Raw genomic sequence first — 16,781 nt, 5'->3', positions numbered from 1 at the left:
ATCCAGGTGGCCTCCACTCTGCTGTTGTTCAGATGAGTTGTAAAGACTTGGCCGTAGTGGCAATGCGGAAGACCATTGTATTTCGAGGAGTTTAAATGACATTTTTTTATTTCTCCTTCATATTAAGAAAATTATAGAAGGTTAGAATTCATTCTGAGCTATGTTTAACCTGCTTGTTTTTTATTCTTGCTTGAAAGCGGGGGGTGGGGGGGAGAAGAGAAAACCCCAAAACTGTTTACGTTAGCATTTGTTTATCTGTATAGCTTCCCAGGTTCTTGGATTATGTCATAAACAGGAGACGCTGGGAATATCTAGTCAAGGTCAGATCCTGCAGTCTCGGTACCATGGAAACAGGGCTGCAAGGTTTTAGTGCCAGACTTTGATAAAAACCTTAGGATTGCCTCTTGCGTGTGGAGCTTGGCCACAGACCCTGGTACCAGGTGGTGTGTGCAAAATTGGCTTGGGAAACTTCTGCACAGACTTAGGGCTGAGTACTCTGGAAATTGAGCTGCCCTGGGATATCTCCACTGTCTTTATTAAGGGGCTCCTGGCAGCCTATGGGAATTTGGGTATCAACTTGCTTGGTATGTTATGATTTTTCTTTATGTTATGCTTTTTACACTTCTGTTTAATCTGCCTAAATGGTGTTTCTGTTTAAATCTGTTTGCTTGAGTTAATAATAAAGCTTAAAATCTCTTTACTCACTGTCTCTGGATCTAAAAGAACCAATTGTCTGGGCACCTGATCACTCCCTGGATGGCAGAACACTGGCTCTCCACCCAGGCCTTCGGCAAGGGAGAGTGAGACCCCTCACTTCGTTGTACCTGGCATCTTTTTTCTTTATTTTTTATTGTAATTTTTTTGTTTGTTGAGAGCTGCCCAGAGTTGAGCAGGATACAAGTTTAATAAAATCATCATCATCATCATCATCATCTCTGTATTAATATAGAGGGGAATACCTGGGAATACTTGGCAAAAAAGCATTCCTGATAATAAGAAGAGAAAGCTTACCTGTGGCCGTGGGTGCCCTGTAACCAAACACTGCAGAACAAGGGTGTCACCTTCCCGGATAGTGTACACTCGTTCACTGATGTTATCTTCCTTTACAACACAGGCCTGTCCAGCATGGATGATCTGGGCCTGGGCAGGAGCTATGGAGAAAAGGAGAGAACTGGAGAAGCAAGTATCTGAGGAGCTCATCTCTACCCACTGCATCTGTGCCACATTCTACTTGCCTTTGGAGCACCTGACTGCAGAGATGAATAGCGCAATCTCAAAGCTACTCCAAAGTAAGCCCCACTGTGCTCAAGGAAGCTTACTTCCAGGAAACCACTACAGGATGGCAGCTTCTACTACCCTTTAGGCCTTTAGATCATGTATCATAAAGGCTACGTCATTCTCCAGAAAAAGAGCAGCTGCTAGAACTATTACCTCTCAAGCTTGAAGTAGTGCAAATGATCATATTGTTACATTTTTATACACTAAAAAACCCATAGGCATCAAACCATCTATTTCTTGTGCCACTCCAAGCCAATAATTTCCCAAGATCTGCAAATGCAGAGGTTACAATGCAGTTCTGGACTTGCATCATGTGGTCAGACTATTGTTTTCAGGGGGATGACTTTGACTAGGAAACTCTCCCAGGTTGAGGAGAAGAGAGGTTCTTAGGCAATCGTTATCAGACCAAGCAAGGAAACAAAAAGGAGGGTAAGAAAAGGTAATACATGTTTTATTCATATATATTCACCTAACATAATTCTTAACCACATTTCCACTGATACAAAAAGAAATAGAACAAAATCATTATTAAAAAAATGAATTACAGTCAGGACACTCAATTCCTTTTTTAAACAATCAGAAGTCAGCTAAACAAAAACAAATTAAATTAGTGACTGACTAGCTGACTAACTGTAAATCTCTCTCTCTCTCTTTCTCTCTGGGATGAAGAAGAGAGACTGAATCATTCAGATAGCTGGTCCAGGTCAGAAAGTTCAGTAACCACAGAAAACCGTTTTTTCTTTTTTTCATTTATCCTCATGAGAAGTTCCTCAGCTTTAGACTGGATCTGCAGGACAGCCTTCCAGATGAAAGCAGAAATCAGCCCTTACATATTCTAATCCTATTTAAGGCAAGTGTAGGCAACTTTCAATGGTGCTGGACTTTTTAAACATGAGACTCAGACAGCACAACCAATGGTAAAGGATTATGGAAGTGGTAGTCCAAACCATGGTAGTCCACGACACCAGGTTGCCTATACTTGATTTAGAATGTTAATTTCAGATCAGCTTGCATCTGAGGCAAGATTTTTGGCAGGCAAAATGCAGTTGTAAATGTAAAGAGGAAACAGACAAATGAAAATGTGTATCATTGTTGTGCCAACTTCTTTATTTTCATGTACAAATAGGGTGAAAAAAGCCTAATATTGTAATGTGAGAAACTGAAATAAACTGCAGCTAACAGATCCATCAGTAACTACTTTTCCAAACTGGCATATTGGACTTCAGTTCCCACACCCCAAACCGAGGACTTGTGAAAGTTGAAGTCCAAAATTTCTGGACACTGCTGAATTGGTGGGGCAAATCTATTTCCTATCTACATCTCATTCTAAATGTTCACTGGCAATGTTGTTTCCTTAATCTAGCATTTTTACCACCTTTGGTCTTGGATGGGGTTGCAGTGCCCCAGATGGACCCTGTGCATAACCTAGGGGTTCTTCTGGACTCACAACTCCAGCTCAAAGAGCAGATGGCAGTCATGGCCAGGAGGGCCTTTGTGCAACTGTGTGTTGTGCGCCACCTATACCTGTTCCTGGACCAACATGCCCTTCTCACAGTCACTCACACCCTAGTCATCTCCCGTTTGAACTATTGTAATGCACTCTACATGGGGCTGCCCTTGAAGAATATCTGGAAGCTTCAGTTAGTTAAAAATGCAGTGGCCTGCCTAGTTTTGCACAAGCCTAGATTTGTGCATATGTCACCTCTTTTGTGGGAGCTGCAATGGTTGCCAGTTTGCTTCCGGGTCCAATTCAAGGTGCTGGTTATCACCTTTAAAGCCCCTCATGGCTTGGGGCCAGGTGATTTGCAGGACCACCTTTCCCCAGTCACATCTACCCGGCACACCAGAGTGGAGAGGCAGGGTATGTTGTGGGTCCCTTCAGTTAGGGAAGTATATCTGGTGGGGCCGAGGAAAAGGGCCTTCTCCATGGTGGCTCCCTCCCTTTGGAATGTCATTCCCCCAGAGATAAGATTGGCCCCCTCCTTGCTTCTTTTCCAGAAGTCCCTGAAGACATGTTTTTTTCAGCGGGCCTGGGGACCCCTTTGGAGCCGATCAAGTGGTTGATCTGAATGTGTTTGCTGCCGCCATGGGATGTGTATTCCGTTTTTATGGTTTTTAATTCTATCAGCTGCCGGAGTCACCGTGAATCTGTATTTGCACAGTAAATTTGTTTACTATATAAATAAATAAATTTATTTCTTTTAGTAACAAATGAATTCAGAACTAGAACAAACACCTTAGGAGAATCATATTTCTCAATAAGGAAATAAAGAAACACAGTCCCTTGTATCTGAATTGTTTAGAGATTATCAAGAAGCTTAAACTTGTTGAATAAGGTCACATTGATATTAATAATATACGATGAGTTCAGATATTTGGATCATTCAGATAATTGCAGTCTGGTTAGTCAAGCAGATCTCTTATAAACTAGATCAGAAGCTGTGAATAACACCAGGGTACCAGAATACCAACTTAGCTTAATGCAGTGTTTCTCAACCTTGGCCACTGGAAGATGGGTAGACTTCAGCTCCCAGAATTCCCCAGCCTGTGTGCGTAACACTTCAAATTCAAGGCAAAAAATGGCTTTGGGGTGCAGATTCAAACTCAAAAAGGTGCTTTGGAATGCACAGGGGTACAAACATAACACTGCTCTGAAACTCCTCAAAGCAGCTGTGTTTTCCCTGGGATTATGAGAAGCATGCACAATACATACACAGTCACCCACAACTCTATTTCTACTGTGCATACTTGCTTTTCTCCTGATTCCAAGCTGTTCCTCTATAAAGACAGGTCTTATGAGCGCATCAATGAGTTAACTGGGAAATGTAAGTTGAAGCAGCGTCATACCTCTTTTTCAACATATCTCTAGCTTTGTATTTACAAGAGCTAATGCAACTTGGGATGAAGATCGGGTAAAGGTTATGAAAATTGAAAGATGTAAGTGTTTAAATCTGAGTCACAGTTCTGCAGCAGACTAGATTTATATATGAATCATAGAATCATAGAACCATGACACTTGCCGGGATTTACTGAAAGACAGTATATTGTTTATTCTCATCTTCTGCTCTCTGTTTCCGCTATTCTCTTGCATCTCATCTAATGATTGCAGAGTGGAGTGATGCCAGCTTGGTTTCACTGCCTGACGGTTGCCTCCTTTCTCCTTGGAGCAGCAGAGGGGAGCTGCAGGGAAGAGTTTAAAATCAGAGGGCGGCAGGCAAGGGAGGATGCCTGCTTGCCCCACCCTTGTTTATTCCTACCAGCGGCTTCCTTCCTTCTGAAGGCTTTTTTCCACTGGCAGTAGGGGGGATCAGGTAAGACCAGTATGGCTCAGGGCCTCCTAGTCAGGATGGAAGAGAATGACTGCTTCAGGAAATTTTGGGGTCTCAAATTCCTGTATCATCTTCACATATAATGCTGCTCCTCCTCTTCCTCTTCTTTTGTCTGGCCTTTTGAGTTAGTTATATACTTTCATCCTTGCATTTCACCCATGAGTTTCATCCCACCAGGTTTCAGTAATGCCTACTACATCATATTTGCCTTCCTGCATTATGACTTTTAATTCTGTCAGCCTCCCAAGTAGACCGGACAGAAAACATAAAGTAATTCTACTTTATTGTTAGGCTGCATTAACAGAATCTTGCAAGTCAGAAAGTACAAAACTCCTGCTGTCCCTGTTTACCGCTTGATCCTTAGGGAGGATCCTTTCTAAGTTACTTTCTCTTCCCATTACCCAGTTGCGGGCTCCTCCCACTTTTATATGATCATTCCCTAGGCCGCATTTCTTCCCCTCCCACTCCCTGCCAACTTCCAAGGTCATTCTCACACTCCATTGCAAATTCTTCCTGTTTGCACCTGATATTCTGCATCTGTATAGAGGCACTGAAATTCTTGGGCCAGGTACCTTGAATTATTCCTTCCTCTATTTATGAGTGTATCCTGCATAATCCTCCTACCTAGTGGCATCACACTACTTTCTTGGTGCTCTTTCTCCTCTCCCACAGGACTCAGTTTAAACTCTTCCAGACCAGATTTGCAAGGCTGCCTTCCAAGCATATTCTTTCCAGTTCTTGAGAGGTACAGCCCATCTAATACCAGAAATCTTCATCTTGGAAAAATGTCCCACTACTGACAAATCCTGTCAAGCCACACGCCACCCAAGCAAAAACCACATGGATTTCAAAAATATATATATTTAATGTTGCTCTGAGGTAAAAGCATAATCTTGAAAATAGTAAGAGTAAAGTCCCAAGCAGACTTAATGTATGGTAAATTAATTACAGCAGAGTCTTTTTGAAATATTCCCTTCCCACAGTTCACCTAAGCTGCACTACTCCCCACTTCCTTCCTGCAACCTCTCCCAAATCCACACAAATCCATCTGCACAGTCAATAATTCTCTTCTAAGATTCCTTCTTTTCCTGGGCCACATCCTTCAATGAGAAAGAAAGAGAAAACACCATCTGTGACCCACCTCCTTTGCCCTCCTGCCCCTGCACTAGCAGTGTCTTCAGGACTGTATCTGGGCACACCATTTGTCCTCATGTGGATGAATAGAAAGGCATATGGTATTCATCCGTGGGCTCAATGAGCATTGCTTTCCCTCTTTAGGGCAAAGGCCACAATCCTTCCCTTTGCAAAATCCAGATAGTCCTCTTCATCACTCTCTAAGGCTTGGGGCAGCTGCTCATCATACATCTGCTGTGGCCCTCCCACTGTTCCTTTAAAAAAAAAAAAGCTTAGTAGGTTCTTCATAGACAAATATCTGAAAATTTTATTTATTTATTTTCTGCCCCACCGTATTATTTTTATGAATAACTCAAGGCGGCGAACATACCTAATACTCCTTCCTCCTCCTACTTTCCCCACAACAACAACCCTGTGAGGTGAGTTGGGCTAAGAGGGAGGGACTGGCCCAAGGTCACTCAGCCGGCTTTCATGCCTAGGGTGGGACTAGAACTCCCAGTTTCCTGGTTTCTAGCCCAGCACCTTAACCACTAGACCATTTTTGCTCAGGTGACAAAATGATGAGATGGGCACTGCATTTTAACAATTGCTTCACTTGTTTTAAGAGGTAGAAATGTAATAAGAGGACACAGCAGTTCTCTTGCCTCCTTCTCCCTCCCTGTCTCCCTCTTTTCAACTGACTGGTGATATTTATCTATTTATCTATTTATTTATTTATTTATTTATTTATCTATCTATCTATCTCTCAATCAATCGATCAGTCAAATTTCTCTGCCACCCATCTCGTACATGACGAGTCTGGGCAGCTTACAAATAAAATATTGTTGTCTTATTCCACAAGGATTATCCAAACAATCATGGATTAATAGATTCTTAGAGTGCCTTCACAACAAATGCACTGGAGTTCATCCCAGACCCTCCTTGCCCTGCCTCCAACATCTGCAGATCTCCTGCTGTTTTGCTCATAAGAACCTCAGCTGTCATTAACAAATAAACATACCCAAGGCACAGCGCAAAGCTCTGTAGGCAGAGCTGAGCAGATGGGAGGCTTGCCCTTCCCAGGTGGACAAGGGATTAATGTTTATTAAGCGTGCCAGTATTAGGAGGATGAAACATTTATATAAACCTAAAAAGGGGATTTAGAGCTTGTGCAAGGAAGATTGCAAGAAAAAGGAACAAGGACACAAGAGAATAAGCGCCTTTGTCATAACATCCAAGCTTTATCCTCAATTTCATGATGTTACTAAATAGCTGTCTGGGTGTACCCCAATGAAGCATACAAGCTCACTGCCACCAACAGGGAAAGCAAATTGTGCAGCACATAATTAACCTGTGAAATTAACTACAGCAAAATATGTTGGTAGTCACTAATTTGGATAGCTTTAAGAAGAGTTTGAATAAAATCATGAAGGGCAGCTCTAAACAAGGGCCATTAGTCTTGGAGGCCCAACGGCTCCCCAAAGGCTGGGGACAGCGTGCTGACAAGGTGGGAGAGGGGTATGTCTCCATCTGCTGTTCTCAAGCACCCCAGCGGCATCTAGTTGACCACTGTAAGATAGGTCATGGCCTGAGCCAGCAGGGCTACTCATATGGTCTTTTTCACTTTCTAGCCAAGAACATACAAACAATTTATGTGGAGTGCTATTTATGTGGAGCAATTTATGATATGAATCTGGCATTTTTCAATATTTATTAAACATTAAGGTAGGAGTGGGTTCTGTCATGCTAAGCCCTGTTTTATGAATACAGCAGAACCTACTGACCAAGTAAATGTCACCAAGCAAAGTATAATTTAAGGTGATCCATACTTGCAAATTATTAATGTACAACCTGATCTTATCTTCTACAGTTTTGAAATGCATTGCTTGATTTGGTCAGATGAATCCATCTGGATTCTTCGTTAAATTGTCACCACAATTTGTCTGTTTGTAGCAACTGTTTTTACTGACAGCATAGTTCCAGAAATGGAGCACTATGAAGAAAGTAAAACCTTAGAGCAACAGAAAGAAAGAAGCCACACTGCTTCTATCTACATTTGACAGAAAGCCCCATTCCCGAGAAGCCGTTGAATTTCTTCTTACTCTGGAGAAATACCTACCAGTCCACCCACATATTTCTTCATCTAGAATTAGGGTACAATATGTAGATAGTCCATTCCAATATAGCTCTAGAAATCATCACAGCATCTACCTAACCCCTATCAAAAAGGCTACAATGAATTTGAATTGTTTATGAAAGGTTTTAAGTTGCTTCATATATATGATGTTTATTTAATACACATTTGCAATACCTGTGCCATATTTATCTAAAAGGGAGATGACCCTGAATTTAAGATCTTACCCCTAAAAGAGAGTAGACAAAAGAACTTAATCTGCCTACCATATTTTCATCTACTGTAACAGCACTTGCACATGAGATTCTGTACCAGTTTGAAACCAGCTGCAGATTTCTTACAACATGGAGGTTGTTGGGTTGAGTTTATTTATTTCTGACTCAGTTGTGGCACATCCACTACATATCTAATGTGTCACAGCTGCAAGACACTGGAACTCTGCAAGGAAGAGAGACAACCATTCATGAAAACCCTTGTCTTACTTGCCTCTCAACAACTCCAAGTTCCCAGTCAAATTTCAGGGGAACTTGATTAATCATCCCAATTGTAGTCCCACTAATCAATTTTATAATCCCTGTAAAAGACTTGATTTTCCCAGGTTATACAAGCAGCTTTTAGCATGGAACATAATTTTATTTTTATTTTTTTCAGTCAGTTGCTAATAGTTGTGTACAAAAGCCAATGTTTCGGGGAATGTCTGGAGTGTGTCAGAAAACCATGAAATACAGTTTCCTGTTTTGGAAGATTTACTTCCAGAAGACTATCAGATCCTATTTGGAGTAGCCAGATTGGTACAATGTCAGACTCCACAATCAAATGATTGATGAATCGTCTGATCGTGTTTGTCTGCCATGATGAGTCAATGCATGTCAAGAACCAGTTGGGAGGGGGAACATCAAGGAGTGTGAAATTATGCTCTTTGGGCTAAGGGGGAAAGTCAAGGTCGTACCAGCAGAGACGGCTGTGCCTGGCATGCCTGACTGTTGAAATTAGGTGGGAAGAGAAGTAAGGGGGGAGCGGGGTGTCTGTAAAATTTTAATTAGGTGGTTAGGCGGGAATCTTCAATCACAGCTTTTCTCTTTATCTGTACACATTCTCAATAAATCTGAATTCTGCATTTTCAATTGTGCATGAGTCAGGTCATTATTGCAACCCAAAGTGTCAGTTCTTACATACAATGTGAAATAAAAATGCAATATTGCTAGTGTCCCTGGAATGTTGAGTTTTTACATCTCTTAATTTAACAGTTGTTGGAAAAAGCATCTGGCTGCTAAACTTGTCACAACTGCTGCTTTCCACTGGGATTTATACACAGGAGGAACAATGTTTCTATAACTAGGCAAGTTTTCTCCTAATTCCTTCAGCACAACTTTTGGAAATAAATTCCCTGCCTGTTTCTTTGTGCCAAATTTCAACACCAATTTGAGGAATTATGCCACCTAGAAGTATCCTGAAATGAATTCTCCATCTTTAAGATAAATTATTTTGGGGGAAAGTATTTTCCTCAGGTAAATAGTATTTTCAGTTGTTTGGCTATCATTGTTGTTTGTATACTAGTGGTTAAGGCAGTGTTTCTCAACCTTGGCAACTTCAAGATGTGTGGACTTCAACTCCCAGAATTCCCCAGCCAGCAAGGAATTCTGGGAGTTGAAATCCACACATCTTGAAGTTGCCAAGGTTGAGAAACACTGGGTTAAGGTGTTGGACTAGGAACAGGGTCACCCAGATTCTAGCCTACCCTCAGCTGTGGAAGCCCCCTGGGTGACAAGATTAATCCCTCTTTCTTGGCCTAACCTTTCTCTCTGGGTTGTTGTGGTGGTGGGGAAAAATAGGCTTCTATTTCACTTAGAAGTAGGTACATATTAAATAAAAATACTAAAAAAAGAAAAGAAAAGAAAGAAAAGGCCTGAAAGATGGCTGCTGTCACTCCACCTATCTCTGAGTTACTGGTTGTATTAGCAGAAAGCCTTTGGGTTAATTCCCCTTCCCTTGTGTTTAATTAGTATGGTAATTTACATTGGCTTCATCCTAAATCAAATATACACTTTTCAGTAAGTGAATTTCCTGAATTTAGGTTTTGCCTAAAAATCTAAGCTATACATAAAAAATAATCCTCACTACATATCCCATTTCTCCTCTGACTTTTTATGACATTCCTCCAATCCTCCCAGTCTTAGTTCCATCAAATCACCTTAGCCTTCTAGAAGTTAAACTCTTGCTAAGTTGCTCTAATGTCTCTAGGAGCAATTTGATGCTGAGAGCCCTCTTTTTTCCCTTGTAAAAGCAGGAGCCTGCTGCTCAAGGTAACTTCTAGTGGCTCACTGGTCTTTTTTTAGTTTGTTTGATTTGTTTCTCCTATTGCTGTGGTTTCTATTCAAATCCACGTTTCAGTCGTGTTCCTCCCTGAGATGGGGGAGTCTGTTTGATCCACTAAAGAGTGCATGAAGGGAATGGGCGAGATATGGGCAAATCCCCTTTTTGCCTTCTGCAACTCCCCTGCACCATGTACTATGCTATTCCAAAGAGCCTTGCTAGTCCTTTGGAGCTGGCTGTAGGGCAGCACAGAGGGAAGAGGAAATTACCACTCCTGCTATGGAGAATCTCCTCCAGATCAAAGCACTTTCTGTCACCAGAGGGCACAAAATTGAGTCCAACCCCCTGAGGCTTTTGTTCCTCCTCTGAAGTATAGTCAGAGCAACTCAGTTCCTCAAACAGAGGAAATATTACTATATTATTACTATTATTACTATTACTACTATAGTATTTATACAGCACCTAAAGGTTTATAAGCACTATTTGGACATTTAAAGAGCAAGAGTGTATCCCTGTAGGTCTGCATTGCCTTATAAACATGATACAAATTGGGAAAAGTTCCTAAGGTTACCTATGAGGCCATAAAACTTGAAGAATCGTATATGTCCTTAAAGCACCCCAGTCAAAAGGAAAGCAATCATTATAAAAACAATGCAGCAATAACAGTTGCTTTCAGAAGATCTCCACAAATCCTATCAACAATTATACTGTACCCTGACAATGCTCTGCACATTACCCAGCTAAATAAAAATGCAAGCCACCGCTAAACACAATAATCACTTAGAGATTGATCTAATTGTGTAAACATACTCAGTCAAATTATTCATATTTAATATAACAATTTATATACAGAGCATTATTTTCGTGAAGCTATACCCACAGAGCAAAGAAGCAAGCAAGGGACTGCACATCCCCACTATTCCTTAATTTCTGTTCTGGGACATGACTGCAGGCAATCCTAAGGAGTTTATGTCCCAGAAGGGAGTTTCTTGGCTTAGGTTTCTAAACCCTGGCCATATTTCCAAGCAACTGCTGCTGTATTTATAGATGTGTACATTGGTCTTATCCTATAGAAGTCTATCTATGTGGTTGCTAAAAGTCAAAACCAGCTTGATGGCATATAATGAATCAACACTCCTCTTACATGACTTCTCTTCTGGTTTGCAGTGCAATTAACTACATTGTGTTTCTTTATTACATCAGGGCATGTAACTGGCTACAGTGGGCCAGGTGACATCAGTAGCTATTTCCCATCTGATGGGGAATTATAATGCTCTGTCTCCTCCCGAATGGACAAAGGCTGAGAATTCAGGTAAAGTGGTGGTTTAGGATTTAAAAAATTACAATTAGAACTTTTAGTTAGATCCAGAAATGAATTTTCAGCCAGTGCAAGTGGAACAAATAAACAGAAAGAACACACAGGCATTTCCAATGTAGTTTGGTGGGATAGCTAGAAGAGGGAATTTAAGTATATATGTGGCCAACCTTCGAACCGGAGAAGAAAACAAAAGAAAAATCTTCTATTTGTGGTCCCTTTAAAAAAAATGAAGATGAATGAAACAGACTCTTGTTTGTTGATGCACTGCTTTACAATGCCCCTGCATGGAAACAAAGAGTCACAGGATTGGAATAAGGGGCCACACTTCAGCTGATGAGAGAGGATGGAGATGCATCAGACCAAATAAATAAGGTGGTATGATAGGAGCTGACAGAGGAAGCAACCCTAAAAGGAAGAGAAGCAAAAAAGGAGTTATCCAGCAGATGAGAGTGACAGTGAGAAGAGATACCTTTAGACATTGAAACTTAGAAACAAGTTTCAGGTCCTTATAGAAAAAATTAGACACTCTGTGTTTTCATGGGGAAAAAAGGAGCTACAAGAGACATTCTTGAACAATGGAGGGGATGTCGCTGCACCCTGCAAGAAGTCAAACAGAAGGGTCATGGCAAGGGTCATATTCACTAAAATGAATATGAATTGACTGGACTTACCATTAAATGAAGTGTTCTGTTTGCCAGAAGCAAGGATTAGAGATGTGACAGAACACCATCCAAGTCCATTAGCAATTATCTTGTTAATTTATTAAGGGACAAATGATACTCTAAAGAGTATCACCATGGACATGGAACATCTTCTGAGAAGGGCAACAAGGATGAACAAGGGCAACAAGGATTTTTGAAGAGAGATTAAATGATTTTTTTCAAGTTTAACCTTGAGAGGAAAGTCTGAGCCATAATGTGATAACACTCTTCAAATTCTTGAAAGGATATCACACAGAAGTTCAAGAACTGTTCTTCTTCTAGAGGGCAGGAAAAAAAAATAAAGGATTTGGGAGGGAAGAGGATCCTGATGAGCTAACAGAACAATTTACTAGCTCTATGTTTTACTACTATTTTTTAAAGCCAATTTTATTCATACTCTTTATTTTACTCCATTACTCAACTATGACTATTCCTCCTGCCCTCATGAGGATTATGCAGCCATCCTGAGCCGTCTAATCCAGTGTATCTCAACCATAGCAACTTTAAGATGTCTGGACTTCAACTCCCCGAACTCCTCAGCCAGCAGAGCTGCTGGGGAATTTTGGGAGTTGAAGTCCAGACACCTTAAAGTTACTAAAGTTGAGAAACATTGATCTAATCTAATGGATTTAAATTCAGGAAGGCAGGTTCCTAATGAACATTAGAGAAACCTTCTTAGTAACTAAGAGTAGTTTGATACTCAAACACATTACACAAAGAGGTGGTGGGCTCTCCTTCACTGGATATATTCAAGTGGGGGCTAGACAGACAGCTTTCAGGAATGCTTTAATTTGGATTCCTGTACTGAGCAGAGATTGGATTTAATAATCAAAGGCTTTTCCAACTTTATGATGGTATCAAAAGCACTGGCATGGTATAGGCCAGTGTTTCTCAACCTTGGCAACTTTAAGACGTGTGGACTTCAACTCCCAGAATCCTCCAGCCTTTGCTAGTTAGCAAACATTTTATCATTTTTTTGGAGCTGCTTATATCTCTTACTTTCAAAAGCAGCAGGCAGGCAGGCAGGCAGGCTGGCTTAAAAATACTGTTAAGAAAGACCTGAGTTACAACTGGTGCAGCTTTTAAGGGGCAATAAAAGCTTTTATTGTTCCAACTATTCCAGAATGTCTCAGTTTTCCTGGAAGCTCAGCGTCTCTTGGATATGTTTGGCCCTTACATGTACTTGACCTCTACAGTGAGCTTTCTAATGAGGTCTTTGCTTGATGTATATATACATTAAAATAAAAGGAAACTGAAAGGTATAAAATACCTTTATGCCCAAAGCAAACTCTACATTCCTATTATTACTATAATGTGTGATGTTTATAGGACTTTGGCTATTGAAAGGAATGGGCACGTCCATAAAAAGCAGCATTGGGGAAAGAAGTAGTTTTTCAGCAGTATTAAAACCAACACTTTAACTATGTTAAGATATAATTAAGATTATTTAATTCAACATAATGTCCAAAGTAAATGCAAGAGTGTGTAACTAATCAGGAAAATGCCTGCCTTCTTTTAAAAAAAGGGGGGGGGGAGGATTTCAGGATTAAGAGTTAGGAAAGGAGTTGGCATGAAACAAAATCCTTTGGCTGTTGTGACAAGCAAGACTCCAGCTAAGGGAGGTGGCAGGCAGGATAGAATAAAGGGGCAGAGGGGTGCAGAGGGAACTACAGTCACCTTGTTTCCCACTTCACTGTGGGATTAAAAGGCAAGTATCCAAGTTTGCAAATCCTTAAACCACTACTGAAGACAAATATTTACAACAATCCTAGATCCCAGGGCTGGGAATCAGCGGTCCTCAACATATGATTGAATTGCAGTTCCCAGTAACATCAGTCAGAATGGGCAACAGTGAGAGAAGCTGGGAACTGCAATTCAGCAACATTTAAAGAGCTCTAAGTTCTTGCTCCTACTGTATGCTAGTAGCAGCCAGTGAACTTACCCTCTAGCACAGATCCTTTTATTTATTGTTATCTTTAAATCCTGCCTTTCATGCAGAAGCTGAAGGTGGCATATATACCACTCCCTCCTCCTTTTTTCCTCACCACCCCTGTGAGGTTAGTTGGGCTGAGAAAGAGTCCAACGTCACCCAGGGAGCTTCTGTGGGTGGGGTGGATTAGAACTTGTATCTTCCACTTTTTCTTTGTTAAAAATAACTCAATTTCTATGATTAATCCTTCATCAATGATATACTGAGCACCGACTATACAACTTTTGCAATTTCTCTGTGCACTTACTGATATTATATCTTTGCAATATTTTTTTTCGTTTTTGCTTGTCTGGTTATTATTTTTTTTTTTTTTAAAAGATGATTATATGAATGAATGAACCTGGATCTTTCCACTCCTAGTCCGACTCCTTGACCATTACATTATACTGGCTTTCCCTTTTGTAGCCTTTGTAAACATGAAGGAAATATCAGAAGACCTCTAGGAAGGTGGGTGAAGGGTGGAAAACACCCCACAACAGCATGCTGGTTGATTGTGGAATGTTGGCTGTTTGACAAGAATGGAAAAGGGGTATGGAACAGAGTGTCTTGAAAGAAGGTTGGTGGGGGATAGCCTCCTTCCAGTGCTGCTTCCCAGCAACCAGTATTGAAGATGTGCTGAACAAGAACACTTTACACTGAAAGAACTTGCTATACACTTACTGCTTCTAGAGCAGATGGTACTCTTACTTGTGACTTGATCTAGCGTGTTCATTCTCTTGCAACTAACTAGTAGCCGCTTCATTCTGTATGTCAATATTTATCAGTGACCTGTTAATTGATTTCTAATACTTTGTGTGTTAGTCTCAGTACAATTCAATCTTCTGCACAATTTATTTGCTTCTAAAGGAACAAATAAAAACAAGAATCAATGACCAAAGAACAAATGGGTACCTGACAATAATCCTAGAGTCAAAGTACACTTGACATATGTTGTATTTTAATGTCCAGTGCAGCAGGAAGGGGGATAAACTAGGCTAGACTGGGACCATGGTGGACCAAAAAGGATGATTTGGACTTGATTGTGTCACCAGGTCAAGCTATGGAATGTCCTTAAGAAAACAGGAATCTCAGAACATCTCATTGTCTTCATGCAAAATGTATAAACAGGACAGGAAGTCTGCACAGAAACATGGTGAAACAAAGGAGTGAGGTAAGGCTGTATAATCACTCCTTATTTATTGAACCTACATGCTGAATATATATTAAGGGAGGCTGGACTGGAAGAAAATGAGCTTGTTTTAAAATTGGAGGACGAAATATCAATATCTTGCACTGTTGATGATATTACTCTGCTAGCAGAAAATGTAAATAATCTGGAAGCTTTATAATTAAAGTCAAGGAGCATAGTGGAAAAATGGGACTAAGATTAAATATAAAGAAGATCCAGCTAATGACAACAGGTACAGTAACCATTCTTACAATTGACAATGATGATATCAAAGTGCTGGAGAGCTTCTGCCTTTTAGGATTAACAATGAAGGAACCAGCAGTCAAGAAATATGTCCTAGACTAGCACTTGGTAGCAATGAAGGCCTTGGAAAAGATGCCAGAATTTTTCTATTCCTATAAAGGCCAGAATCGTGAAGGCAATGGTTTTCCCTGTGATATTCTATGGAAGGAAAAGTTGGACTTTGAACAAGCAAGATAGAAAGAGAATCGACACTTTTGAATTTTAATGTTGGGGACAATTCCTGAGAATATGTGGGCAGCCAAGAGTTCTCATTCAAGGCACAGATGACCAGGTTTAAATTATCATATTTTGGATATATTATGCAAAGATCTAGCTCTCTTGAGAAGTCTTTAATGCTGGGAAAGGTGGGAGAAAAGAGAGGAAGAGATGACTACCAGCAAGGTAGATGGTGATGGGTGCACCACTGGAAGACCTGAAAAGAGCCAGGTTGGTGACAGATAATCCCAGTCTATCTATGTAGTCACTAAGAATCAACACCAATGTGATGGCACATAATCAATCAATTCTGCTAGGAATCAGAACCCTCACCACTCCACAAATGTCTTTGTAATCAGAAGAAAGCTCCCATTAATGCTAACAGGAGCTTTCTTCTAATTGCCAAGAGCTACCCACACATGTGAGATGGCTATTTTGAAAGGAAAAAAACAGCCACACAAACTAATCATCTGGGACTTGATTTTAAAACATTATCAAACTGCCTATGAAATGAAGAACATCTAATTTTTATTGCAATAAATGGATCATTTCATAGCAACACATCTCTTGCTCCCCAGTCTTGCAAAAGTCAGAATTATACATATACACAGGTATATACAGGTATTCCTCATTTAGCAACCACAATTGGGACCAGCAACTTGGTCATTAAGCGAAGTGATCACTAAATGAAACCTCTACTATGCTTACAATCTTACTTCCGTTTTCCTTTTTTACAGACCTGCAAAGGTTGTAAATGAGGGCATTAGTCACAAAGTTACTTTTTCATCACCATTATAACTGTGAATGGTCACTGTCTGAGGCAATTGCTAAACTAGGACAACCTGTATACTGTTTGAAAAAGACATCTGCAGAGCTTCTCTCCCCTTTTAATTCATATAGTCTAGCCTCCACCCACTACTGATCACATGCTAAAACTAC

General features: G+C 40.5%; 1 protein-coding gene across 2 annotated transcripts in view; it reads right to left on the bottom strand.

Moving 5' to 3' along the window:
- The window catches only part of MDGA1 (MAM domain containing glycosylphosphatidylinositol anchor 1), a 278,861-nt gene that overhangs the window by 183,485 nt on the left and 78,595 nt on the right, over positions 1–16,781 (bottom strand). For both annotated transcript variants that reach the window (XM_063304931.1, XM_063304922.1), the window contains exon 2: positions 1,012–1,151. In XM_063304931.1, coding sequence (XP_063161001.1) covers positions 1,012–1,151 — 140 coding nt within the window. The remainder of the gene's footprint in view (positions 1–1,011; positions 1,152–16,781) is intronic.

Source organism: Candoia aspera, chromosome 1 (assembly GCF_035149785.1).
Source record: "Candoia aspera isolate rCanAsp1 chromosome 1, rCanAsp1.hap2, whole genome shotgun sequence".
NCBI classification, from domain to species: domain Eukaryota; kingdom Metazoa; phylum Chordata; class Lepidosauria; order Squamata; family Boidae; genus Candoia; species Candoia aspera.
The sequence above is the reverse complement of the archived record's forward strand: the minus strand, read 5'-3'. Positions and strand labels throughout refer to the sequence as shown.